General features: G+C 37.0%; 2 protein-coding genes and 1 pseudogene across 3 annotated transcripts; 2 read left to right on the top strand and 1 right to left on the bottom strand.

Annotated features, from left to right (window-relative positions):
- Positions 1-9,157: 9,157 nt before the first annotated feature.
- LOC101312343 lies at positions 9,158-15,188 on the top strand (annotated as a pseudogene; the record flags this gene model as incomplete). The annotated part of the gene is made up of 9 exons (XR_184581.1): positions 9,158-9,368; positions 9,897-9,958; positions 10,660-10,819; positions 10,907-11,027; positions 11,143-11,224; positions 11,320-11,423; positions 14,314-14,392; positions 14,504-14,554; positions 14,876-15,188. The product of XR_184581.1 is annotated as a 30S ribosomal protein S1-like (transcript).
- Positions 15,189-15,546: 358 nt separating this feature from the next.
- LOC101312054 (F-box protein CPR30-like) lies at positions 15,547-16,377 on the top strand. The gene has a single exon (XM_004298191.1). The coding sequence runs from the start codon at positions 15,547-15,549 to the stop codon at positions 16,375-16,377; it is 831 nt and encodes a 276-aa protein (XP_004298239.1).
- A 2,365-nt stretch (positions 16,378-18,742) lies between these two features.
- On the bottom strand, positions 18,743-19,762 carry LOC101311759 (fruit bromelain-like). The gene is made up of 2 exons (XM_004298190.1): positions 19,306-19,762; positions 18,743-19,197 (listed from the first exon to the last, which is right to left on the bottom strand). Exons 1-2 carry the CDS (start codon positions 19,760-19,762, stop codon positions 18,743-18,745), a joined length of 912 nt encoding a protein of 303 aa, XP_004298238.1.
- Positions 19,763-21,629: the final 1,867 nt, after the last annotated feature.

The raw sequence follows: 21,629 nt of genomic DNA, 5'->3' as shown, positions 1-21,629 counted from the left end.
GTATTTTAGAAAGTTTGAGGTTGTGTATTAAGCAAAATATTAAAATATAAAAATCTTAAGGTGGTGTATTAAGTAAGAGATGTGTATCTAGTATCTAGCAATGTGTGAATAAAATTTCTCAAAATTGTAACCTAATGGTACTTTGAAAGTTTAATACACGATAATTGCTAAACAATTAGGAATAGACCACAACGACACTCCATGATACCATAATTTGAAAACTTTAAAGTTCACCTTCAACACATCAATCGTGAATAGTTTAAAGTCCATCAAAATAAAGTTTAAAGTTTAAAAATAATAAATTAGGAATGAAGAAGAGAAAAATAAATTAAATATTATAGTCCATCATCTTAAGCTCGCAAGAATGAGGTCTTTGATTTTATCAAATGAAAGAATGAGATCTTCTTATGAAAATGATGACTAAAAATAGAAAGTGGGAGTGTGGATTATAATTTGAGGTGTGTGGATTTCACATCCTATAATCATATAAAACATAAAACCTAAAACCATTTAATCAAATAAAATATTTAATAAGACAATCAAAACAAAATGACGTCATTTTACGTGGATTCCGTTTTTCGGTTCAGTTTGGTTTCTCAAGGGACAAAACCAAACCAAACTAATGTGGTTCGGTTTTGCTTAATTTGGTTTGATTTGCTTCGGTTTGGTTTTTTCTGGTTTTGGTTTGGTTTTCGGCTTGGTTTTTTGCAGGTTTTGGTTTTGGAATTCTACCTCTAAGTGCAAGTGCATTGAGTGAGTAGGATATCGGCTTTTACTTGCAGTGTCAGTTTTCTCTATCCATATAATTGGAGGAAGCAACTTTTTGAATAACCTCCCACTGACTTACTCTTTGATATAACCCCAAACTGCAACTACATATAGCCATTTTTGTATAAAAAGAATTGGAAGGAAACATATTTGGGTCGAACCTCCATCAATAGCTAAGTGCCAATTTTTTTGTCTTATTTTGATGGCTGGCACCGTGTAAAATAACCGTGCCCATTTTTTTTAATACTTATGTTGATGGTTGGCACAATGTAATGTAATAATGAAATGATATTTATATATTGAAATAGTGTTCATATTTTCAGATTGCCTCTATCTAAAAGCAATATTTTCACATTTCTTTCAGCATTGCGTTGCATATGTTATCAACTTCATAAATATAAGCTTAGTAGTATATCTGAAATGCGCACTATGCGATCCGCAACAACGCGCGGGCAGCCTTCTAGTTGTATGACTATTTGCATAATCCCAAGAAGGTACGAGCAAGGAAGAAAAAATCGATATTTCGCGATATTTTCGATATTTGGCCAAAACTGTTGAAATCACCCAGAAAAATTTCCCGCCGAAATTTGAAATGGATATGGTGAGTGTGGTGACCAGCCGAAATTTTTGACTTTGACTGGTGCACGGAAAAATAATGTTTTGCAGCCAAGGGATTCGAACCTTGGTTGGGTTGGTATAAGGTTAACACTGTAACCAACCCTACTAACCATCCAAGTTATTAATTTTAGTATCTTTATTATATATATATTGGTTTTTTTTTCCAAATCTGAAAAGTATAAAAATTAGGTAAACGTCTAATCTTCAACTAACTTTTTTACATACAGTTCCATAAAAATAAAAAAACTTTTTTACCTACACTTCCTAATTCATTTTTAATATATCTACCTTTCAAAAAAATTTCATTTATAACTACCTAACCTACACTTCTTAATTCATTTATTAACGGTTCAGCACTAACATTTTTACCTTAACTTACTACAACTCCATATAGATCAATGTTTATTCAAGGTTTTCATTTCAAATATAGTACATAATATAGAAAACAAACATCTCTTAAAGTTTGGCTTAAAATTTCCTTGTTTTTCTTCAAATTTCCATCAATTTTCTCATTTTTTTTACTGCAATCGATATTTTCCCGAAATTTCCTTCGAAATTTCCATATTTTGGAGGGTCGAAATTTCCGTTATCACCGAAATTTTCTTCCTTGGGTATGAGTCTTTTGTGCTACTATTTAGTTCCTCATTGCTTTATCAATTATATGCTTAGGTTCATGTTAGGTGTATAGTTATAATGAGATGTATGTGATTAGTAATTGCACAAATATCAACTTTTGCTTGTGGGATCTCATATAGGATTCTTCTAGAGATTGTCTGAGCTTTTAAGTTACATAGAATTAGATGTTTGATGTAATTAGAAATATGTGAACTCTTTGAAGACTTTATTGCGTATGTGATTAAACTTTTTCTGTCTGTGATTTATTAAGTGTAGAATCATAACTTCCACTTGATATGGTTATACCTTAGTTAAATTATCGACAGGTTTGTGACTATTTTTGTGCTCGATACCATCTTTATTTGTTTGATATTCTTTTGTTCATTTGATTGTTTGTCTGATTGTTAACTATTGGATATCTCATGCAGCCACAAACCGTTTTTCAACTCCAATTATATACATGTATAACATGTAATCATATATTGCAGCTGTGTTTATCTTGCTTCCATTTATGATATAGTTACATCATTTCTGGAACAAATTGCAGGAGTTGAAGGAGCTGTTAATCTCGGTAAGCTCTTGGAGCAAGAGAAACCATGATCTGAGATATGATGCAGCTACAAATAATAGATGTTTCCACATTATCTAGAATTTTACTAATTTTGTGTGGAAATTTGTTTTGATTATTAATATTTTCTGTCTTTCCTATTTAAAGGAACAATTAAGTTGCAAGTTGGAGACCAGTGGAGTGCAGTGGAGTGGAGCGGGTCATAGGGTTTATGTCATCATTACTACAAAAAAAAGTTTGTATGACAGCAAATTAATGACGTTTGCCCGAAAACGTCATCGTATGTTCTTTCTATGACGTTTGCCTAAAAACGTCATGTATTTGCCTTGTTTATCAACTTTTGGTTTTCTTTTAGGTAGGGCTGGGCATAAAAAACCTAAATCTCGATCTCGTCTTGATCTCGTCCCGAAATTTGACAGGACGGGACAGGATTGAAGTCTATAAAAATCAGGCCCGTCCCATTAGAGATCAACGGGACAGGACGTGGGACTGAAAGTTTAAGGCCCGTCCCGTGTATAAATTAGAAGTAATCTGGGCCGTTAGTTTTTATCATCAACCGTTGGTCTAACCTCATTCGCACAACGCAAGTCTGCTCACTCTCTCATCCCAAAATCCAAATCGCTCTAACTCTCTCATCGCAAAACCCCAAATTGTCAAAATTGAAATCCCAAATCGTCGTTCTCCTGGTCTTCAGTTCTTCACCCAAATACATCAATCCATTCTCTCCCAAAAACGATGGCGCTCTGCTTCTGGCCTTAAGAATTCGTCAACAACGTCATCAAGAGGCGCATCACCATCTCCTCCAACGACATCAATCCCTCTGCTTGGAGCTGCAAATCCAATTTCAAATCAGCCTCCTGCATGTGTTCTTGATGCCCTCTTGCTTTCATTTAATTTTGTATTCTGTGTAGGGTCTTTGAATTGTGAGTGGTTTGTTGGTTTGCAAGTTTGCTTTGATTATAAATGAACGGAAATTGGGTCAGTGTCTTTTGAAAAGGGTTGGATAAGGAGATTCTGAAATCATGGAGTCTCTGGCTTTTGTTTAAATTGTTAGTTGTTTTAGTTTTTGCCTTCTTGCATCTTTCAGATTTGTCATTGAAGTGTGAATTTAGATTGTGTGTTGGTGTAGCTAGTCTAAATTTTGGGCTGCTTGAAACCAAGTGAATGGAATGATTAATCTCTCTGTGTTGTAGTAGTTAAGTCGAACATGATCATAAACCAGTAGAAACTTTTCTTTTATAATGAAATACATAATATCATAGTCTGAAAGAAAGACTGCAAAACATGTTTTCTGATAAATTGAAGTTGTATGGTATAAGTGAATGTAATATATTGTAATGGCTTTCTCTGTAAAATTACAAATTATTATTATTCAGTTACATATTTTATATGCTACGGATTAAGCTAACTCTGTGAACTCTATGAGTTTTGAGGCATCTGGGCAAATGGTTTCTTTAATTCCCTTTGTTTTTTGTTTCTTTGCAATCCCTTTTTATTTGTAGACAGAATAGCAATATATATATAGTGCTGATCAGGTGCGGACGTCTGCACCAAAGTTTTTGGTGTGAATTTCCATTTTTTGCACCACTTTCCGATTGAATTTCCTCAAACTTCCTTCTAGACATATCTAGATCATCTTGTGTAAATCATCTTTACAAAATTTCAGCCAATTTGGTGATCATTAAGGCCCTCAAACTTGCGTTTTTCTGTTATATACCTGAACCGGACAAAATACAGGCCGTCGATTTGTTTTTCAATTTTGAGGGTCTTAACGATCACCAAATTGGCTGAAATTTTGCAGAGATGATCTACACAAGATGATCTAGATATATCTAGAAGGAAGTTTGAGGAAATTCAATCGGGAAGTGGTGCAAAAATGGAAATCCGCACCAAAACTTTAGTGCGGACGTCCGCACCTGATCAGCATTGTATGTATATATATATAACAACATGTTATTGATATTGAAAGATTAGATTTTGAGATATTGATGTAGAAACATGTCATTAGATCCAAGCCATAGACATTTTTTTTTCTATTTTTTTTTCTTTTCAGTTTTGGGATGGCCGGGATTGGTCTCGTCTCGTCCCGATCCCGTCCCGTGTGCAATGTCCGAGACAGGACGTGGGATTAGCTCAATCTCGTCCCGTCCTGTCCCATGCCCAGCCCTACTTTTAGGGGACTCTTATGTAGGGGAACTAAATGAAAACAGTAATAGGTGATTCTTTAATAAATCTAATACCAATAGTATTATTTCTTTATTATGATGTCTAAACATAATGACATTTGATTTCTAGATTTAATTAGAAATTAAATATATATTTTTTAAATATGAAAAAGAATAAACATCATGATAAATTTTCAATGACAGTCCGTAAGTGCCATAAACTATTCTTTATGACTTTTGAAAAATGTCTCAGAAGAAATCTTCCATGACATCTAGGAAATGTCATTGACAGACATTCGATGACGTTTATCAATTGTCATTAAAGATTTTTCATGACGTTTGATTGAAGGGGTGTGGATCCATGACTCCAGTATAGACGGCGAAGTAGATGACGTTTGAAAAACGTCGAAGCCTTTTTCATGACGTTTGAACATTGAAAGTTTTTGTGTAGTAGTGCTGGCACCATGCTTAAATCTTTTCCACTTTGGTCAGAAAATATATATCACAAGCATTTCTTATTGCCACAAAGTAAAAGGAAAACACAACTTTCCCAATCTATGAAACTTGAGAGGCAGCTATCAAATGTGTTTAAAATGACAAGTCATATGCATTACCCAGATAATAGGGTGATCCCAAGTATAAGGAACTCGAGAGTCATCCATTAAATCTCAATTCCATTTGTACAAGGCTTAAATTCCTAGATATGCAGGACCAATCTCGAGTTGTTGTTTTTTAAAATGGTTGTGACATATTATGAACATAAAATTTCAAACCGATTCAAACCACAAAATGCCCCACCCAGTTCGTATGCACACATTAAATATCAACATCACAAAAAGGAGATCAATAAAATAAACATCCAAGCCGATAAAATAGGTTATCCAATTAGTCCACATAGTATAAAATATCACCAAATCCTCGCAAAAGAGGTTCAAATCCAACGTATGTAAAGGAAGCTCGCAATTATTACAATAAGATCTCGAATCTTAAAGTTCGAATTGATTTTAACTAGGCATATAAAATCAATTATTAAAAGGGAAACCTTGATCATGGATGATGGTCATAGATGAGGGTTGTTGCAAATCAGATGCGGGCTGAGTGACGAGTGGAGTAATTAGTGGTTGCGGCCAGGTGGACCTTGCAGCCATATGAACCATTTCTTAAGTGGGTTCAATCTCAAGAACCATTTTGATTTTTAGAAAGTATACTTTCTTGTGATTAAGCTCATTTAAATGGTAGACATGTTTCTTGAAAACAGTAGATTTTTCTAATAATAATTGTAAACTTTGCAACTTTTGTCTTGCAATAATTCAATTTCAAAAACCATTTTGATTTCCAGAAAATACTTTTTTGTAATTTAGCTCATGTAAATGGTAGACATCTTTTATGAAAATAGTAGACTTGTCTCATGATAGTTGTAAACTTTTCTCATCAAAATAATAGACTTGTCTTATGATATTTGTAGTTGTAGACTTTGCAACTTTTGCTTTAAGTGAGTTCAATCTTAAGAATCATTTTGATTTCTAAAAAGTTTACTTTTTTGTGATTTAACTCATGTAAACGGAGACACTTCCCATGAAAATAGTAGTATTTTCTTATAATAGTTATAAACTTTGCAGTTTTTGCTTTTAAAGAGTTCAATTTTAAAAACCTTTTGGATTTCCACATTGACATTAGTTTATTCATAAATTCATAAAAATATGGTTGGTGAGGTAATTACCTTTTTTAAAACTAACATTACCCAATCAATACCTCATTTTAAATGTAATATTTGTAAATGTAAGTATCGACTTCCCTCTCGTCAAAACACATTTTTCAGAAATTGTAATAAATAAAGAAAAAGAAATGATAGATGGCATATGTGGGCTAAGATAGGCCACTTGGAAGGTTCAAACACACCCTGTGTTCAAGCCATCTCCCCACCAAAACTGATACGTTATCCAATCTTTCCATTCCCATTTTGCAAAACCCACCACAATCCAAATGCTTCCCTGACTCTCACTTCAACATTACCATTTCAAACCAAGGAGATGCCTTTATACACTGCAACTGTGGCCCTTGGATCACTCTCACGCCTCTTGTTCATCACCAGCGATGCCTCGTCTTCCAATACTGGCTCAGTCTCCTCTTGTTTCTTGACCCACTCCAACTCGCCAAAGCAAACTCACAAGTGTGTTGGAAAGAAAAGAACGTCTCTGGTTTGCGCTGCGAGCAAGACTCAAGTGCAGGACTCATCTCCCTCTACTGAGCAGGCTCGGGTGTGTTCAACTTTGCTTTTTGTTTATGATTTCTAATTGGGTTTTGTTCATTCTGTAATACTAGTTTGTGTCATGGAATGTTCATTTTAAGCTGTTTGTTTTATTAATTATGTGAAAGGATTGTTTGAGATGAGTAAAGTAGTGCACTTTTTATGCGCTTCTGTAATGACATGAGCCATGAATGAGATAAAGTAGCGTAAAGGTAAATGCTTTGTTTAGCTTTGTTCATACTCAGTTTTTGGAGAGTGTGGGTTGCACCGGGTGTGGCTTAAAGGATTGAGAAACTGATGGGAGCTTGAGAAGGGGCGGAAGAAGAACCAGAGGATCACTAGTCAATGGGAAGTTGTTTTCCCTAGTGGCTATGGGAATTTCCAGAGGATACAAACTTGGTGTGGTATATGCCATCGTTAGAAGTGAAAAGGGGTTGCGCCGAGTAAATGGCTCGGAGTGCAACATTTATTTTTGAGGCTCATGGAAAGATACATTGCAAGGTATCAATGGATTTTCTTCCCCATATATATGGGGGATAATGTGGAAAGGTTGAGCTCTTGGGAAGGGTGGGTTGGGGAAACAGCTTTGTGTTTCTCATTTAAATTCATTCTCTCTTCTGTAATATTGGATAGCTGGAAAGGTCGATACATGTGACATTGTACACAGGAGAAGACATGATGTATGTGTTTCCCCTATTGGTGTATAATGGGGAAAGATGGTTCTTGGTTCTGAATTGGATCCATTTTGATTTTACAATGTCTAATGGCATAAAATTTATGGAAAAGGGGTTTTCAGGGAGTCTAATATCAGTTTGAACAGTCACATAGATAGTGTTGCATTGGGGTTAGTTGCGTTAAAGATACAGATATTCTTTTAGGGAGAGAGGGAGTGTTGCTGGGAAGATGATAGAATCTGGATCATTTGGATGGAGGGAGATAATAGAATTTCAAGGGGTTGGAGGTGGAGCATTTGTGGAAAGATGTGCATTTTAGAACCCCTCTGCACTGATTCTCTCAGAAGTCTGACATAGCAGGAGATTATAAAATTTGAAGGGGTTAGCTGGAGCTAATGTGGGAAAAGGGGCAATTAGAACCTCTCTGCGGTAGATTTCCCTCAGAATCCTGACATTTCTCTTTCCATCCTGTTCTTTATAATTGGAATGCTGCTGTGGTCTAGTTTTGTTGGTTGTGCCTGTTGTTTTGCTCGTTCTTTCTTAAGTTGCAGTCTACAAACTAAATCAGAGTTTAAACATTGGCTGGGAGGGATATATCAGCACTCTTATTTAAGGATGTATCTATATCAGAAGTGAGAAGCATTCATTGGGAGAGAAGGAAATATTGACCCTTGGAAAAAAGGAAGTATTGGCTGATACATCTAGATATTGTAGCCAGCATTGTCAGTAGACATCTTATCCCATGTGTCGTTGGTTCAGGAAATGCTTGGTGGGGCATAGTGTGAGGCTGGTTTCACAGTTCCACAGAGATATGAAGTATATTATTGACCTATTCCCTAGCCACTCAATCTTTTGAGGTCTTTTGGTCGTCTAACATGGAGCATATATGATATGGTGTCTGATACATTCATACATTAATGAGTTACCCACTTTGCTACTACTTTGAAGTAACTACATCCAGGTCAATCAAATGACAGATAAGATTTTTATTAAATTGAGACCCAAGACTCAGGATGCCTGATGTGGAGTTGTATATTGCGATAACATCCTTCATAACCAACATGATACTTTGACATCTTATTCATTACTGCATCAGTTTTTATGTTAACTATGAGCTGTAACATCAATATGATAATAAGGGTTTGGATGGAAATAAAGGTAATTTTAGCTGGAAAAGTAACTATTGGGAGTGAATTCAGTTTTGGTCGTTTTTTTTATAGGGCCGTTTCTTCTGAGCTTAGGCTTCTTTCCTGCTATTCTGTTGGGTTGTGAAACTATAGCATTGTAGAGATTTCTCTTTGTTCTTGAATTTTCATCATGTGCTACATTCTTTTGTTTTTAGGGTTATACTTTAAAGTATGATTCCAGAGGGCACCTCGTTCTTATCTCATTTTTCTTTTATATTTCCTGTAAAGAAAAGATATTTAATATAATGAAATGAACAGAAATCTTTATGCCAACAGGAAATTTTCATAAAATTTGTATATCTATTTTTGGATAACATTCTCCAGATACTTATCTGAGCTAATACTTAATTTCTGCAAAGAAGTAGAGGTCTGCTGATTGGAAGGTAGCCAAAGCTTACAGTGATAGTGGATTCATCTTTGATGGGATGGTTGAAGGGTATAACAGTGGAGGTTTGCTCGTTCGTTTTCATTCTTTAGTGGGTTTTCTTCCATTTCCACAGTTGAGCCCATCACACTTTTGCCAAGGTACAGATTTCCTATAGTTTCTTGTGAGCTGTGATATGTTGGTTAGTGTTAAGATTCTTTTATATTCTTTTATAGTAAACTTTATCATCACGCATGGTAATGGAATGTGTATGGATTTGAAGATGCTCTTTGCTTTACCCTAAGTATCATGTTAGACCAGGGTGGGTCCCAATTTGTTGTGTATGTGTGTGTGCCGGGGGTGTGTTTGGGAAGTTAATATCACCCATTTAAGTTGTTTGATTGTTTGTTTTTCCTTGGTGTAATAAAGAAATTTACTATTTGGTGAAATTCCTCTTGATGTTTCTGTCAAGCTTCTAGGTTTGTTTGTTAAAAAGAAAACAATTACTAGCTTATCTTCTTTAACTTCATTAACTCTCACTGTCATTTGGGTACCAATCTTGGATGATTTATGCCGATTTGCTGATAGTCAAAATTCATCTGTTGGGCAATGAGTTTGGTATAGCTAACTAGTGCTCTAGGAGGTGGATGCATATTCACTATCAACTCTTTATTATGCCGTCCTTGCAGAACCAGGAAAAAGCGTCCAGGAGATTGCAAAAGGTTTACCAGGTTCTCTTATTTCTGTAAAGGTAAGGATGTACGTATATAGCTACTTTCATTAACTTGTTAACATACTGTGTCCACCCAATTTATTGGCCTTATGTTGCAGTGTGAGGAGGGAAATAAAAATACTTTTGTCTTATAAGTAATTGCTGTGGAGTGTGGTTAGATAATTATAGGGGAAAACATCTGTGAACTACCTGAAAAGCCAAGAGCCTTTTTCTAGCAAAGAAACTCTGAAGTGTAGAAAGCTAGAGTAATATGATGCAGAAAACTTTTGGAAAGAGAAAAGCACTTGAAGAGAGAACTTAAGTCTTACTTTGACCTAATTTCCCTTTTTAACTTACACAAGTATTTTCAAATAACTCCAAAAGTAAAAGATAGTAAAGTCAAACCGTCGGAAATCCAGATTCTAGTGAACTGGAAATTACAGAAGTCTGGGAAGGCTGGCAGCCAAGCCTGATTAGGTATCAAGCTGAATCTAGTTACTCTAATACCAAAATTAAGACTGAATTAGTTCTTGTCCATTTCCCGTTTGGGAGATCAAAGGATGAGGTTGATATGGACAGTATTCATTTGAAGGTCCTATCCTATTTTATTGCTTGCTGATTGTTACAACTTACAGATATTCAAGAGTGCCTCGTTGTATACAGCTTTTCCATTTTCCAAGATTAAATGTACTGAAGTGGTTTTCCCCATGTAAAACTAACTCAGTTTCTTGATGTTTTAGGTAATCCAAGCAGATGAAGAAAACAAGAAACTGATATTCTCAGAAAAGGAAGCTGTCTGGTCCAAGTTTTCTGAGAAAATTAGTGTTGGGGATGTTTTTGAAGCTAGGGTGGGTTCTGTGGAGGATTACGGGGCTTTTGTTCATCTACTATTTCCTGATGGTATGTTTCTCTTAGTTATGTTTTAGCCTGTACGTTAGTGTATAAAAATATAAATATTCATTCTTGTCATACAAATCTATGGAACAGGTCTTTATCATCTGACTGGACTAGTACATGTCTCGGAGGTTTCATGGGATTTAGTTCAGGATGTAAGAGACATTTTGTCGGAGGGCGATGCAGTAAGAGTTAAGATCATTAATATTGATCGGTGAGTCATATATAAACACATTTCCTCATTGGATATAAGAGAAGATATTTGTTCAGTTTCCAACAAAATACAGTTAAATGAAACTCATATGGGTTTCTATTACAACCGTATGCAGAGAAAAGTCAAGAATCACATTGTCAATTAAACAGTTGGAGGAAGATCCACTTTTAGAAACATTGGACAAAGTGATACCACAGGTCTGTAATATATGCTATTCTTGATATCTCAGCTGTACTCTACTCTCTCAATTGTGAAATTGAAATGCTTAGCATATGATTTTGTCTGTTCTCAGGATGGCTCTGAAGGTCCTGATTCTTTGAACCCTAACAATAGCAGTAATATAGAACCTCTTCCAGGCCTTGAAGCCATATTTGAAGAGCTACTACAGGAAGATGGGTAAGGACTTCAATCTCTTCTATCAGTTTCTGAAACTTTCATTGTATATTGAAACACTAAAATCATTATGGTTCAACGTATATGATTTATCTACAACTTAATGTTATTCTCCCGGTGATAGGAAGATTACAAGAGTATTAATGTCTTATGTATGGGAAAGGGTAGAAACCGTCAAATCAGTTTCTGGTCTGCCTTTGCGCAATGGTCACTGGTGACTACTGAATACTTTTCTTTTTGAAATCGACTACTGAAAGATTTGTTGGCGAGAACAATTTCATCATAAACAACTAAAAGTTAAGAAATACTTGATTAGGAACTTCTACATATTGGTATTGCTGTATATATTGCTGATGCTCGTGAATCATACATCTACGTGCCTGCTAACAATAACGAATGCTAAGAGCTTAACAATAAATTTGGAATTGTCAATGACTGAACAAATGATCAGCCACCAAAATTTTGTCACGAGGCATGAATAAGCATTCAGTTTAGGTCAAAATTCAGTATCTTGGTGGTAAAACTAGCAACAGTAGTCCATGCCTCGTTCCCTTTGCTTCATGTTGGAGTGGAAAGTGGCCCTTTATAAAGATGCAGCTGGGAGATTGTGTCAAAAAGTAGAGAAAGAGGGCTGGGGATTGGGAACATAATTGCAAGAAACAAGTCTTTTATAGGGAAGTGGCTTTGGAGATTTCGTTTGGAGCGAGAATCCATGTCACGCTGTAGTAAGGAGTAAATATGGGTACGATGAGAACGGTTGGGATTTAAAACTATTTTTGGGCAGATCAAGTTGAAGCCCCTGGAAACATATTTCAGCTGGTTTAAGTGCATTTTCCCATTGTCATAAACTAGTTGTAGGAAATGGCAAAAGGGTGAGGTTTTGTGAAGATTGTTGGTTAGAGGATCAACCCTGGAGATTCGACTTTCCAAGGTTGTTCAGACTTTCGAGACACACCAATTCTTTGGTGGAAAGATTAGTTGTTCACTCTAGTTTTCCGATGATCTGGGATTTTGGATTCAGAAGAAATCTGAATGAACAGGAGATTGAGGAGTTTGCCTCGTTGATGGCTAAGCTAGAAAATGTTCGATTAGTTGAATCCAAACCAGATGAAAGGAGATGGAAGCTCGAGTCTACTGGGAGATTCTCTTCTAACTCTTTTCATAGATTCCTAATTAGTAGTGGACTAGACCCAATCTTTGTGCCTGCAAAGTTTATTTGGAACTCCAAGGCCCCTACTAAGGTAAAAATATTGGGTTGGCTTGTGGCACACGGGAGGTTGAACACTTTTGATGTTCTTCAAAGGAGAAGACCCAGGTTGCTGTTTTGCCCCTCATTGGTGCATTTTGTGCAAGGCTCAAGGGGAAAGTGTTGATCATGTCTTTGTGCATTGTGAAGTTTTCTTATGGAAGAAATTATTTAGGGTGGCAAAAGTGGTCTGGACAGCTCCATCAGAGAGGAATGATTTGTTCAAAGAAAATCTTTCAGCTTTTGGAAAAGGAAATAAAGCCAGAATTCTTGGGGCTTGTGGGATGCTAGCAGTAGTCTGGGTGGTCTGGATGGAGAGAAATAGAAGAATATTTGAAACCTATAGTTGGGTGGAGAGGGAAGATGTAATATCCCACATCGGCCAAACGGAGAGGGGTTATGTGCTGTATATGTACATGCCCACCTCCAATCTAACACGAGGCCTTTTGGTGGCTCAGCGGCTTCGGAGGGGATGGGTACTCCGAGGTTAAGCATGTTGATGCTAGAGCAATCCCAGGATGGGTGACCTACTGGGAAGCTGCTCCTGAGCTGCAGGAAACAAAAACCGTGAGGGCCGGTGGGCCCAAAGCGGACAATATCGTGTTACGGCGGAGCGGGTCCCGGGATGTGACAAATGGTATCAGAGCCACTCTGCCGTGTGGTGCGAGTGTGCCGACGAGGGCGTCGGGCTCCCAAGAGGGGGTGGATTGTAATATCCCACATCGGCCAAACGGAGAGGGGTTATGTGCTGTATATGTACATGTCCACCTCCAATCTAACACGAGGCCTTTTGGTGGCTCAGCGGCTTCGGAGGGGATGGGTACTCCGAGGTTAAGCATGTTGATGCTAGAGCAATCCCAGGATGGGTGACCTACTGGGAAGCTGCTCCTGAGCTGCAGGAAACAAAAACCGTGAGGGCCGGTGGGCCCAAAGCGGACAATATCGTGTTACGGCGGAGCGGGTCCCGGGATGTGACAGAAGACCTGTGGGAGAGAGTCAAGTTCTAGGCATCTTTAGGGGCTTATACTTCTTAGGAATTTAAGGATTATAGTCTTTCTCCATTATTCTTAACTGGGAAGCAACTGTGGTATAATCTCTTTATTTAGTTTTAGTTCTTAAAGATGAGCTGCTATGCCCCTTTAGCTGTAGCTGCTCTCTTTTCTTTTGAAGCTCCTTGTTATTTGCTTTTTGTCTCAATAAAAAGCTGTTTCTTAAATTAAAATTTTAAAATTTTTAATACAGAGATAATCATTTTGGTGAGGTATAAAAGTGGCCTTAAATTATGACTTAGAGTCATAGCAGGGATATAAGAGAAGGTTCATACTTTTTTGTTAATTGTAAATGATGCACATTGTGTATGGGAGTCTTTAATGTTCTTTTTTCAGACTCCATTTATTCTAATTTTTGGTCCTATCATATATAGCACAAACATTATTTTGGGTCATCAAATCCAATTGTTGCCGAGGCTGCCCATACATGGGCATGCAATGATATAAGTTAATTCCCTAATTTCTCTACACTAAAGGATCAAGTTAAGCTTTTCTGGTATAGCATATGATCTCTGGCCTGGTGTGTATAAAGAACATGCTAGCTGATGGCTTTTTGGAGTTTAAACAACTGATCTTTGATACTTGCTGCTATGTCCAGAATAGATGATGTAGGAATCACTCGCCAAGGGTTTGAGAAAAGGGTGGTTTCACAGGACCTGCAACTTTGGCTCTCTAATGTTAGTTCCTTTCAGTTAAATATTTCAACTTCCTATCTTCATTGTGCTTTCAAAAAAGGTTTCCAAGTGTAACACTTTCTTACTCTAACTTTGTCTTGCTTGTTACCTCAGTCACCAGCCATTAACCGGAAGTTTACTCTCCTTGCACGGGCAGGAAGGCAGGTCAGTTCCATATTTCCTTCTTGATCTCACACAGATATACCCATAGCAAACAAATTGCAAACGTGACCTACATACATCTATAGTTTAAAAGGTTGGAGTTGGATAGGGGATATATGAGTAAAGAGCACATGAAAACAGTTGATTAAATGGCTTAAAATTAATACCATGTAGTTGAAATGATATGAAATAACTACATACAACTAGTCTACAAACCCGTGGTAATTTTCTATCAACCAATATAGCTATGTATATAATATGAATCCCTAGATTTGAATGACACTCTTCCCAAATGTACCCTAAATATGAACTTTGACTCATCAGGTGCAGGAAATACAACTGACAACAACACTTGATCAGGAAGGTATAAAACAAGCACTCCAACGAGTATTGGAGCGTGTCCCATAGATGACTTAAAACAATCACTACGCCGTATTCATTCACAGTTACATTTGTTTTGGTTGCGACTTTGGGTCAACAGATATTACTGTATAGATTGAGGAATTGCCCTATAAGCTGTATAAAAAGTTAATAGGTCACTTGGGTACCTTGTTAAAACGAATGATTTTTTTTTTTCTCTTTCATGTACCAATTTTACAAAACTGAGTTTTAGAGGGAAATGATGTAATAATGTATTGTTGCCATCTCTCTTCTTAATGTCAATGAAACAGATTTTGATCTGGTCCGGATCCATTGTAACATTGTTAATAGATGGAGTGGATTTGATAATTTGATCTCCTTTCAAGTCCCATAATTCCAATAGGTAAAACTGTAATTTTCGTAAGGGTGTTTCGCGCGGCATACTTTCCCGCCAAGTTCTTTTCCTGTTTGACAATCCCGCCACAAATCAGGGTTTGTTTTTTTCCACTTATAAAGCACACAACTTTGGCCCCTCTCTCTCATCCTCTCCGCATTACCCAAAATTCCCACTTCCTCAAAATCAAATCCCACTTGTAGAGAAGTCAGAAGAACAACGAGTTGGAGAGAGCCCCAAAATGGGTCCAAGGAAACGAGCAGCAGACGTTTCACCCATCAACAGACAAGAACAACAAGAAGAATGTCAACCCAAAGGCCCCTGCAGGTTCCAACACCTTCCACAGGCTTTAGTCATCGACATCCTCTCACGGCTAGTCTTGGTCGACACCCTCCTCAACTGCAGGTGCGTATGCAAATCCTGGCTTTCCATTATCTCCGACCCTCATTTTTCGCTTACGCGACTCTCGAAATCACCCACCATTGGGATACTGGTCAAGATCAGATCTGACAAGAGGAAATCAAAGGTGATTGATTACACCCACTCATGCAATGGTTTGCTTCTTTTGTCTGGGGCTGGCCCGACTAGACTTGGCCCCTTGTATGTCTGCAATCCCATTTTGGGTGAGTTCATCGCTCTTCCGCTGTCTAATGAGAAGAGGCGATGCTGTAGCTTCTTCGGACTTGGTTATAGCGCCGCAACCAAGGAATATAAGGTGCTGCAAACATGTGGCGATGACTATCGCAATGGGGACAATGAGGCTCAGATATACACACTTGGTACTGGAGCTTGGAAAAGCATTGGGAAAACTCCGAAGGACTCTGCCCAGTTAGCGCCGTTCAATGCTGAACTCCATGGAGCTCTTCATTGGCTTTCCTTTGGTGGAGGAACATTCCAGTTTATACATGCATTTAACTTTGCAACAGAAGAGTTCCGCACACTACCCGCACCTGGTTACTTTGAGCCAATCGAGATGCAGTTTAAAGAGTGTCTCAAGTTGGGAGTGTTTGATGGTTGTTTGTTTTATGTGTGTGTGGTGATGATCCGAGTCAATTTGACATGTGGGTTATGAAGGAGTATGGTGTCCAAGAGTCCTGGACGAAAACTCTGGTTGTTGAAGGCTTGTATCAGCCAGAACTCGACAACGATGTTTATGAACCACTGGTGTTTTTGAGAAATGGAGACATCCTGTTGTGCTACAATGACTGGCTTGTGGTTTGTTACAACCAAGGAACAAAGAGTCTCAAGGAAATAAGAGTTGCTCGGCCCCAGTACTTTCGTGCAATTGGTTACAACCCATGCTTTTTCTCACTCCATGATGTTGCAAAAGGCGAGGAGATCAAAAGGTACTCAAACTACATTCGATAGATATACTTAGATACAAGCATATATGTAGTTGCACTTCTCTGCTAAAATATTGTTCTGGTTTTTGTTTATGGAAGGCTGATGCTTCTGTAGGTAAATGTATTGCACTTTCACACCTACATAAATAATTTGTATCATTAGCTCTGGGAAAGTAGGTGTTATATCACAAACATACGAATGCTGTGTCATGATATATGCTGTCTATAGACTTGCTTATCATTATGGAAAAGGCAGGTCTGCTTATGTTATGTAGATTTGTTAAATCAGCTCTTGTTGCAATTACTTTCCAGTAAATCAGGGTGGTTGACAGATTTTTTCGTCAAGATTAAAATAGCTTATAAATATAGTACTCTGAGTTTTGCTGAATGGTGGAGGATTACAAATTTACAGGGTGATTTAGTTTCAACTAACATTGATGCTAAAGATATATTCGACACACTTCTTGATACTTAAAAGAGAGTCAATTAGCATGTAATCCCAATTCCCAAAGGAAGACTCATCATGCTCGTTCATTTGAGATACACATGTTACAATTTCAGTGCACAAGTTTTATGGATAAAAGTATGAGATATTCTGAAAGTATGCTCGTTGCTTGCTAATGCTTGGACCTTGGCTAGAGATCCTTGCTCAAACTATTGTTCAATTATGAATTTGTAAATACATGGATATTTCACAAATAGGATTAAGATATTGATCCTAGTTTATGTCTCTGATATGCAGGGTAAGAGACAAAAAGAACCCTAAGAAGGCCTTTGGGGAAGGGAGCAGTGGCTGTGTCAATTCTGGCATCACCCAGAAGTCCAAAAAACTTAACTCGGGCAATGGATTGCCTGCTTAGAGGGTCTTCCTAGATCCACATATTCCTGTGAGTAATCAGAGGTCATATTGTGCCATCTGTCGATTGCTTGCTCAGTTAATGTCGTGGTTGTGCTTAAGGTTCTCTGATTTAACTTGCAGGTTTGAGACTGCATCAGCTATATGGATTTGCTACCTGGGTTTCTCCCCAATGTCCTGACAACAGGTTGTGTAAATGGCTTCTGTAATGCCAAAGCAACTCTGCTTTAGTTTCTCAGCGAAGATCGCCCTACATTTCTATTTGTTATTAACCCTCTGCTTCAATAGACTAACAGTAGGGGTTTGTAAGTGAAGGGTGAACCTTTTCTAAGACATTTTGTCAATATTTAAGTGCATATTTATCGTATTTGACCAGGGGATTTTCTGCTCATTTTTTTATGCAATTCTTCCATTCTTCCTGAATGTCTTTATGCATATGAACGTGATTAGTGCTCTGAGTAGGATTGCTATTAATATCACATTTTCAATGATTACGAGTCAGTTACAGTGGATGATGCCTAGGAAATGTTGGCGAAAAGCCAAATGAAAGCAACTTCTCCAAATCTGAAACCTTTGGCTCCTTGTGAGATTATTGGTAGTTAAATGACTTAAAGTCACAGGAACATAGGTAGTATCTATGGTTAAAAGAAGTTATTAAGCTGAATCAGAGCACTGTAAATGCAGACATATATAAGAGTTGCTTAACAATTTCACTTATAGATCCATTTAAACCAACAAAATCCAAAAATCATACATAATAGGCAATCTGATGTCAGCAGCTCATTTCTGCTACGATCTCACTTTTCTTTGTCATGCTTCTTCCTCTCATTGCATTACTTCAAGGCTTGAACTTCTGAAGAAAAACAGTTATTCCCGGTAAACAAGAAGCATCATCAAAGCAAGGATCAAAACCGAGAAAGATGGATTGACATAAACACTGAGAGAACAGAATGCATATACCAACAATTGACAAGATTTTGAATTCCTATTAATAGAGAAATTCTTGATAAGGCTATGACTTTTGCCACCGATAAGCTTGATAAGGCTATGACATATATTCTTCTAATTAATTACCGATGATAATTCATATATCGGGATAAATGTCGGGATAAGTAGGTTCAACATTTATTCCACAATGACCTTCTGGCTTGCCGGTTCCTCTGAGAATTCTGAAATACCCTCCTTCGCCCCAATCCTCACCCCACGAATTCATCAGTTTCCAATACTTAACGCCGTCATCAGTCTTCCCCATTCCAACAATGGTCACAGCGTGCGTGCCCTAACTTGGGTCCACACTCTTCCATGAATACTCCACCAGTGTACCACCGAAGTCCTTTTGCCACCGTCATTCTGGCCGTTACAGGCTGCCTGCATACTGCCTTCATCAGCGCAAACTCGTCATTGGGCGGAACAAGAGTAAACCCGGTGATGCCTGCCTCAAACTGCTTTTCCTTAGCGACGTCGCATTGTCCTTCCATATAGGTATAAGGGTAATTATCGGCACTTGTGATACCTCCGTTCTTTAGTATATAGTCATAAGCATCTATTGCGAGACCTCCATGGCATCCATTGTTATACTTTCTATCACAATCAACGAGCTGCTGCACGGATAGTCGAGGTATGTTTTTATTGTTCCTGCTAATTTGTACAATCCCTTCCACTCCTGCTACAGCCGCAAACGCCCAGCATGAACCTTCATAATATATTTATCAGAAGAATCATATATAAGAAGTCACTTGAAAAGAACACACACACACAGACTGATTGCGCAAATGAAACAGGCTTGGGTTTTTATAACTACCACAATCCGTGGAACCATGACTTTGTTGCCCAGGGCGGGACACATATCCTTCTTTCGTCCAGTCGATTGATTCATTGCAAGTATCATAGTCAATATAATCGATGCCGATATAAGGAGATGAGGACGTCGAGTTTGAGTGGGTACTTGTGGGAGTGGGATCTGAGCCGCCGCAACTATAAGCTTCCAGGAATTCTTCTATGGTTAAGTCAGAGAACTTATTGAGACCTACGGTATAGGTCTGATTTGGGAGCTTCTTAAAGTTCTCAACGTATTCCCAGTTGGTTTTGAATATCTGAAAGCGTTCTTCCTTGTGGAAGTCGTTCAGGTACACCTTCTGGTGTTGGATGGTCCATTCGTGGAAGATCTTGGCAACCTCGACGTTGTTTGCATGAGCCGCTGTTGATGATGAAAACAGAAACATCATGATCGTTCTGGCAACCACGTCATAACCCGCCATCTCTGTAGCAAATATCAGTTTAGTGAGTTGTATATATGCAAAATGTACAAAGTGATGGTCGTATTTATATGGCAATGAGCATGACATTGTTTCATGTGTGCGGTGTGTGACACTCTTTAATATCAATCACATCTGTCAGCTAGGTTACTTACTTCTTGACAAATTAGTTGTCAAATGTTTCACATGCAGCACGTTTGCTAACTATATTCACCCCAACTATATTTGGATGAAAATTTACTCTCCACCCATACTTCCCCACCCTCGTTTCACTCATTTAGTTAAACGTCACATGTCATATTTTTTAATTACTTTAACCATGATTAACAACATCTATGTATAACAATATATTATATTATATTTTACTTTAAATCACTCTCTTTTTTTTCTAAATAAAATAACAAAGCCTAACAAATTTAGGACTCCTCAAGATCGATCAACAAAGATATATAACGTCTGGGGGTTTTCTGAAAGAATAATTACCAAGTCGACATAGAACAATCTCACACTTGAAACAAAGTGATTGAACTACAAGTAGTCATATCCTGTATATATCTATATATTGCTATTGTTATCAATTCAAATAAATAAGTTCTTGCATATACATACCCGAATTTGCAGTAGCATTCAAACACTAAACAATAAAATAAAAAACATGGCACTAGCATTAATGTTAACAAAAAATTAGGAATAGCATTCAGACGCTAAAAAAATAAAATTGGAAAGAGATATAAGGAGAAGGAAGAAACCCAGTGGCCTGAGTCGATAACAACGACACTATAACAACGACACTAGGAGGAGTCCTAACAAATTTGTTAGACTTTGTTAAATTGTTTAGAAAAAGAAAAAGAAAAAAGTGATTAGAGTAAATTTAGGAGATGATTCTAAAAAAAAAGAGTAAATTTAGGAGATAATATAATTTATTGTTATAAATTGATGTTGTTAACTATGGTTAATGTGATTAAAAGATAGGACATATGGCGTTCAACTAGGTGAGTGGGGATGAGGATGGGGAAGTATGGGTAGGTAGCAAATTTGTATCCCTTTGGGTGTATGTTTCCTAACACTACAAGTATTTACAACTTTTAACCACGTGTAAAAAGGTATAACCATTATTAACTATGGTTAATTTATTTAATAGAAGAAAAAAGACAAATTTAATGACCATAATACTCTTTATATAATAAAGATCTAGCTTAACCTTTCGTCTCTTACTAGGTTTTGATGTCTTTAGTGAAACCTTTTTTTGAATTACCCAAAAAACCAAGGTAGTAGAAAAAACTAAAAACAATATTTACTATGGGTTTTACAGAAAAACACCACGAGAATTATAAGGAGAAAAAAGGACGTGGTACGTAGTGTCATCCCATCTTTTATAGAGCAGTTTGAAAGACTAATATTAATAAAGCTAGAAGGAGTTTGAGAAAGTACCGAAATTGCCTTTTACTTATCACACACTAACAAACTATAATCTAATGTTTAAAGGTTTAATTGTAATTTTAAAAATATAAAAGCAGCAATTTTTGCAAACTGCCAATTGCTGCGAAATTTTGATAAATGACATTTTTTAGGCATCCGAATTAATTTTTGACCAAGTTTTCTCAAATAGTTAAAAACCATATAGAGGGATCAAAAGTCTTAATTACTCTATTTAAATTTTGCATAAACTTATCTTCCAAAACCTCAATTTTCACGACCGCAAACCTCTTCTTTTTTTTCATTTTTTTTTTCTATTCGATCTCATACTCCATCGAAGGAATTGTCAAACCTCTTTTTTTTCATTTTTTTCATTTTTTTTATTATACTTTTTTTTGTAAAACAGAAAAAAATAAAAAATAAAATTTGACACCCGCGTGTTTTTTTATTTTTT

This window comes from Fragaria vesca, linkage group LG4, assembly GCF_000184155.1.
Source record: "Fragaria vesca subsp. vesca linkage group LG4, FraVesHawaii_1.0, whole genome shotgun sequence".
In the NCBI taxonomy this organism is placed as follows: Eukaryota; Viridiplantae; Streptophyta; class Magnoliopsida; order Rosales; family Rosaceae; genus Fragaria; species Fragaria vesca.
This window is presented reverse-complemented; position numbering and strand designations above follow the sequence as displayed.

Excerpts from the sequence above, each read along its gene's own strand:
- LOC101312054 (XM_004298191.1), top strand. The coding sequence starts at position 15,547 with ATGGGTCCAAGGAAACGAGCAGCAGACGTTTCACCCATCAACAGACAA.
- LOC101311759 (XM_004298190.1), bottom strand. The coding sequence starts at position 19,762 with ATGGCGGGTTATGACGTGGTTGCCAGAACGATCATGATGTTTCTGTTT. Across the intron at positions 19,198-19,305 it reads TCATGGTTCCACGGATTGTG|GTTCATGCTGGGCGTTTGCG; the intron begins GTAGTTATAAAA and ends TATATTATGAAG.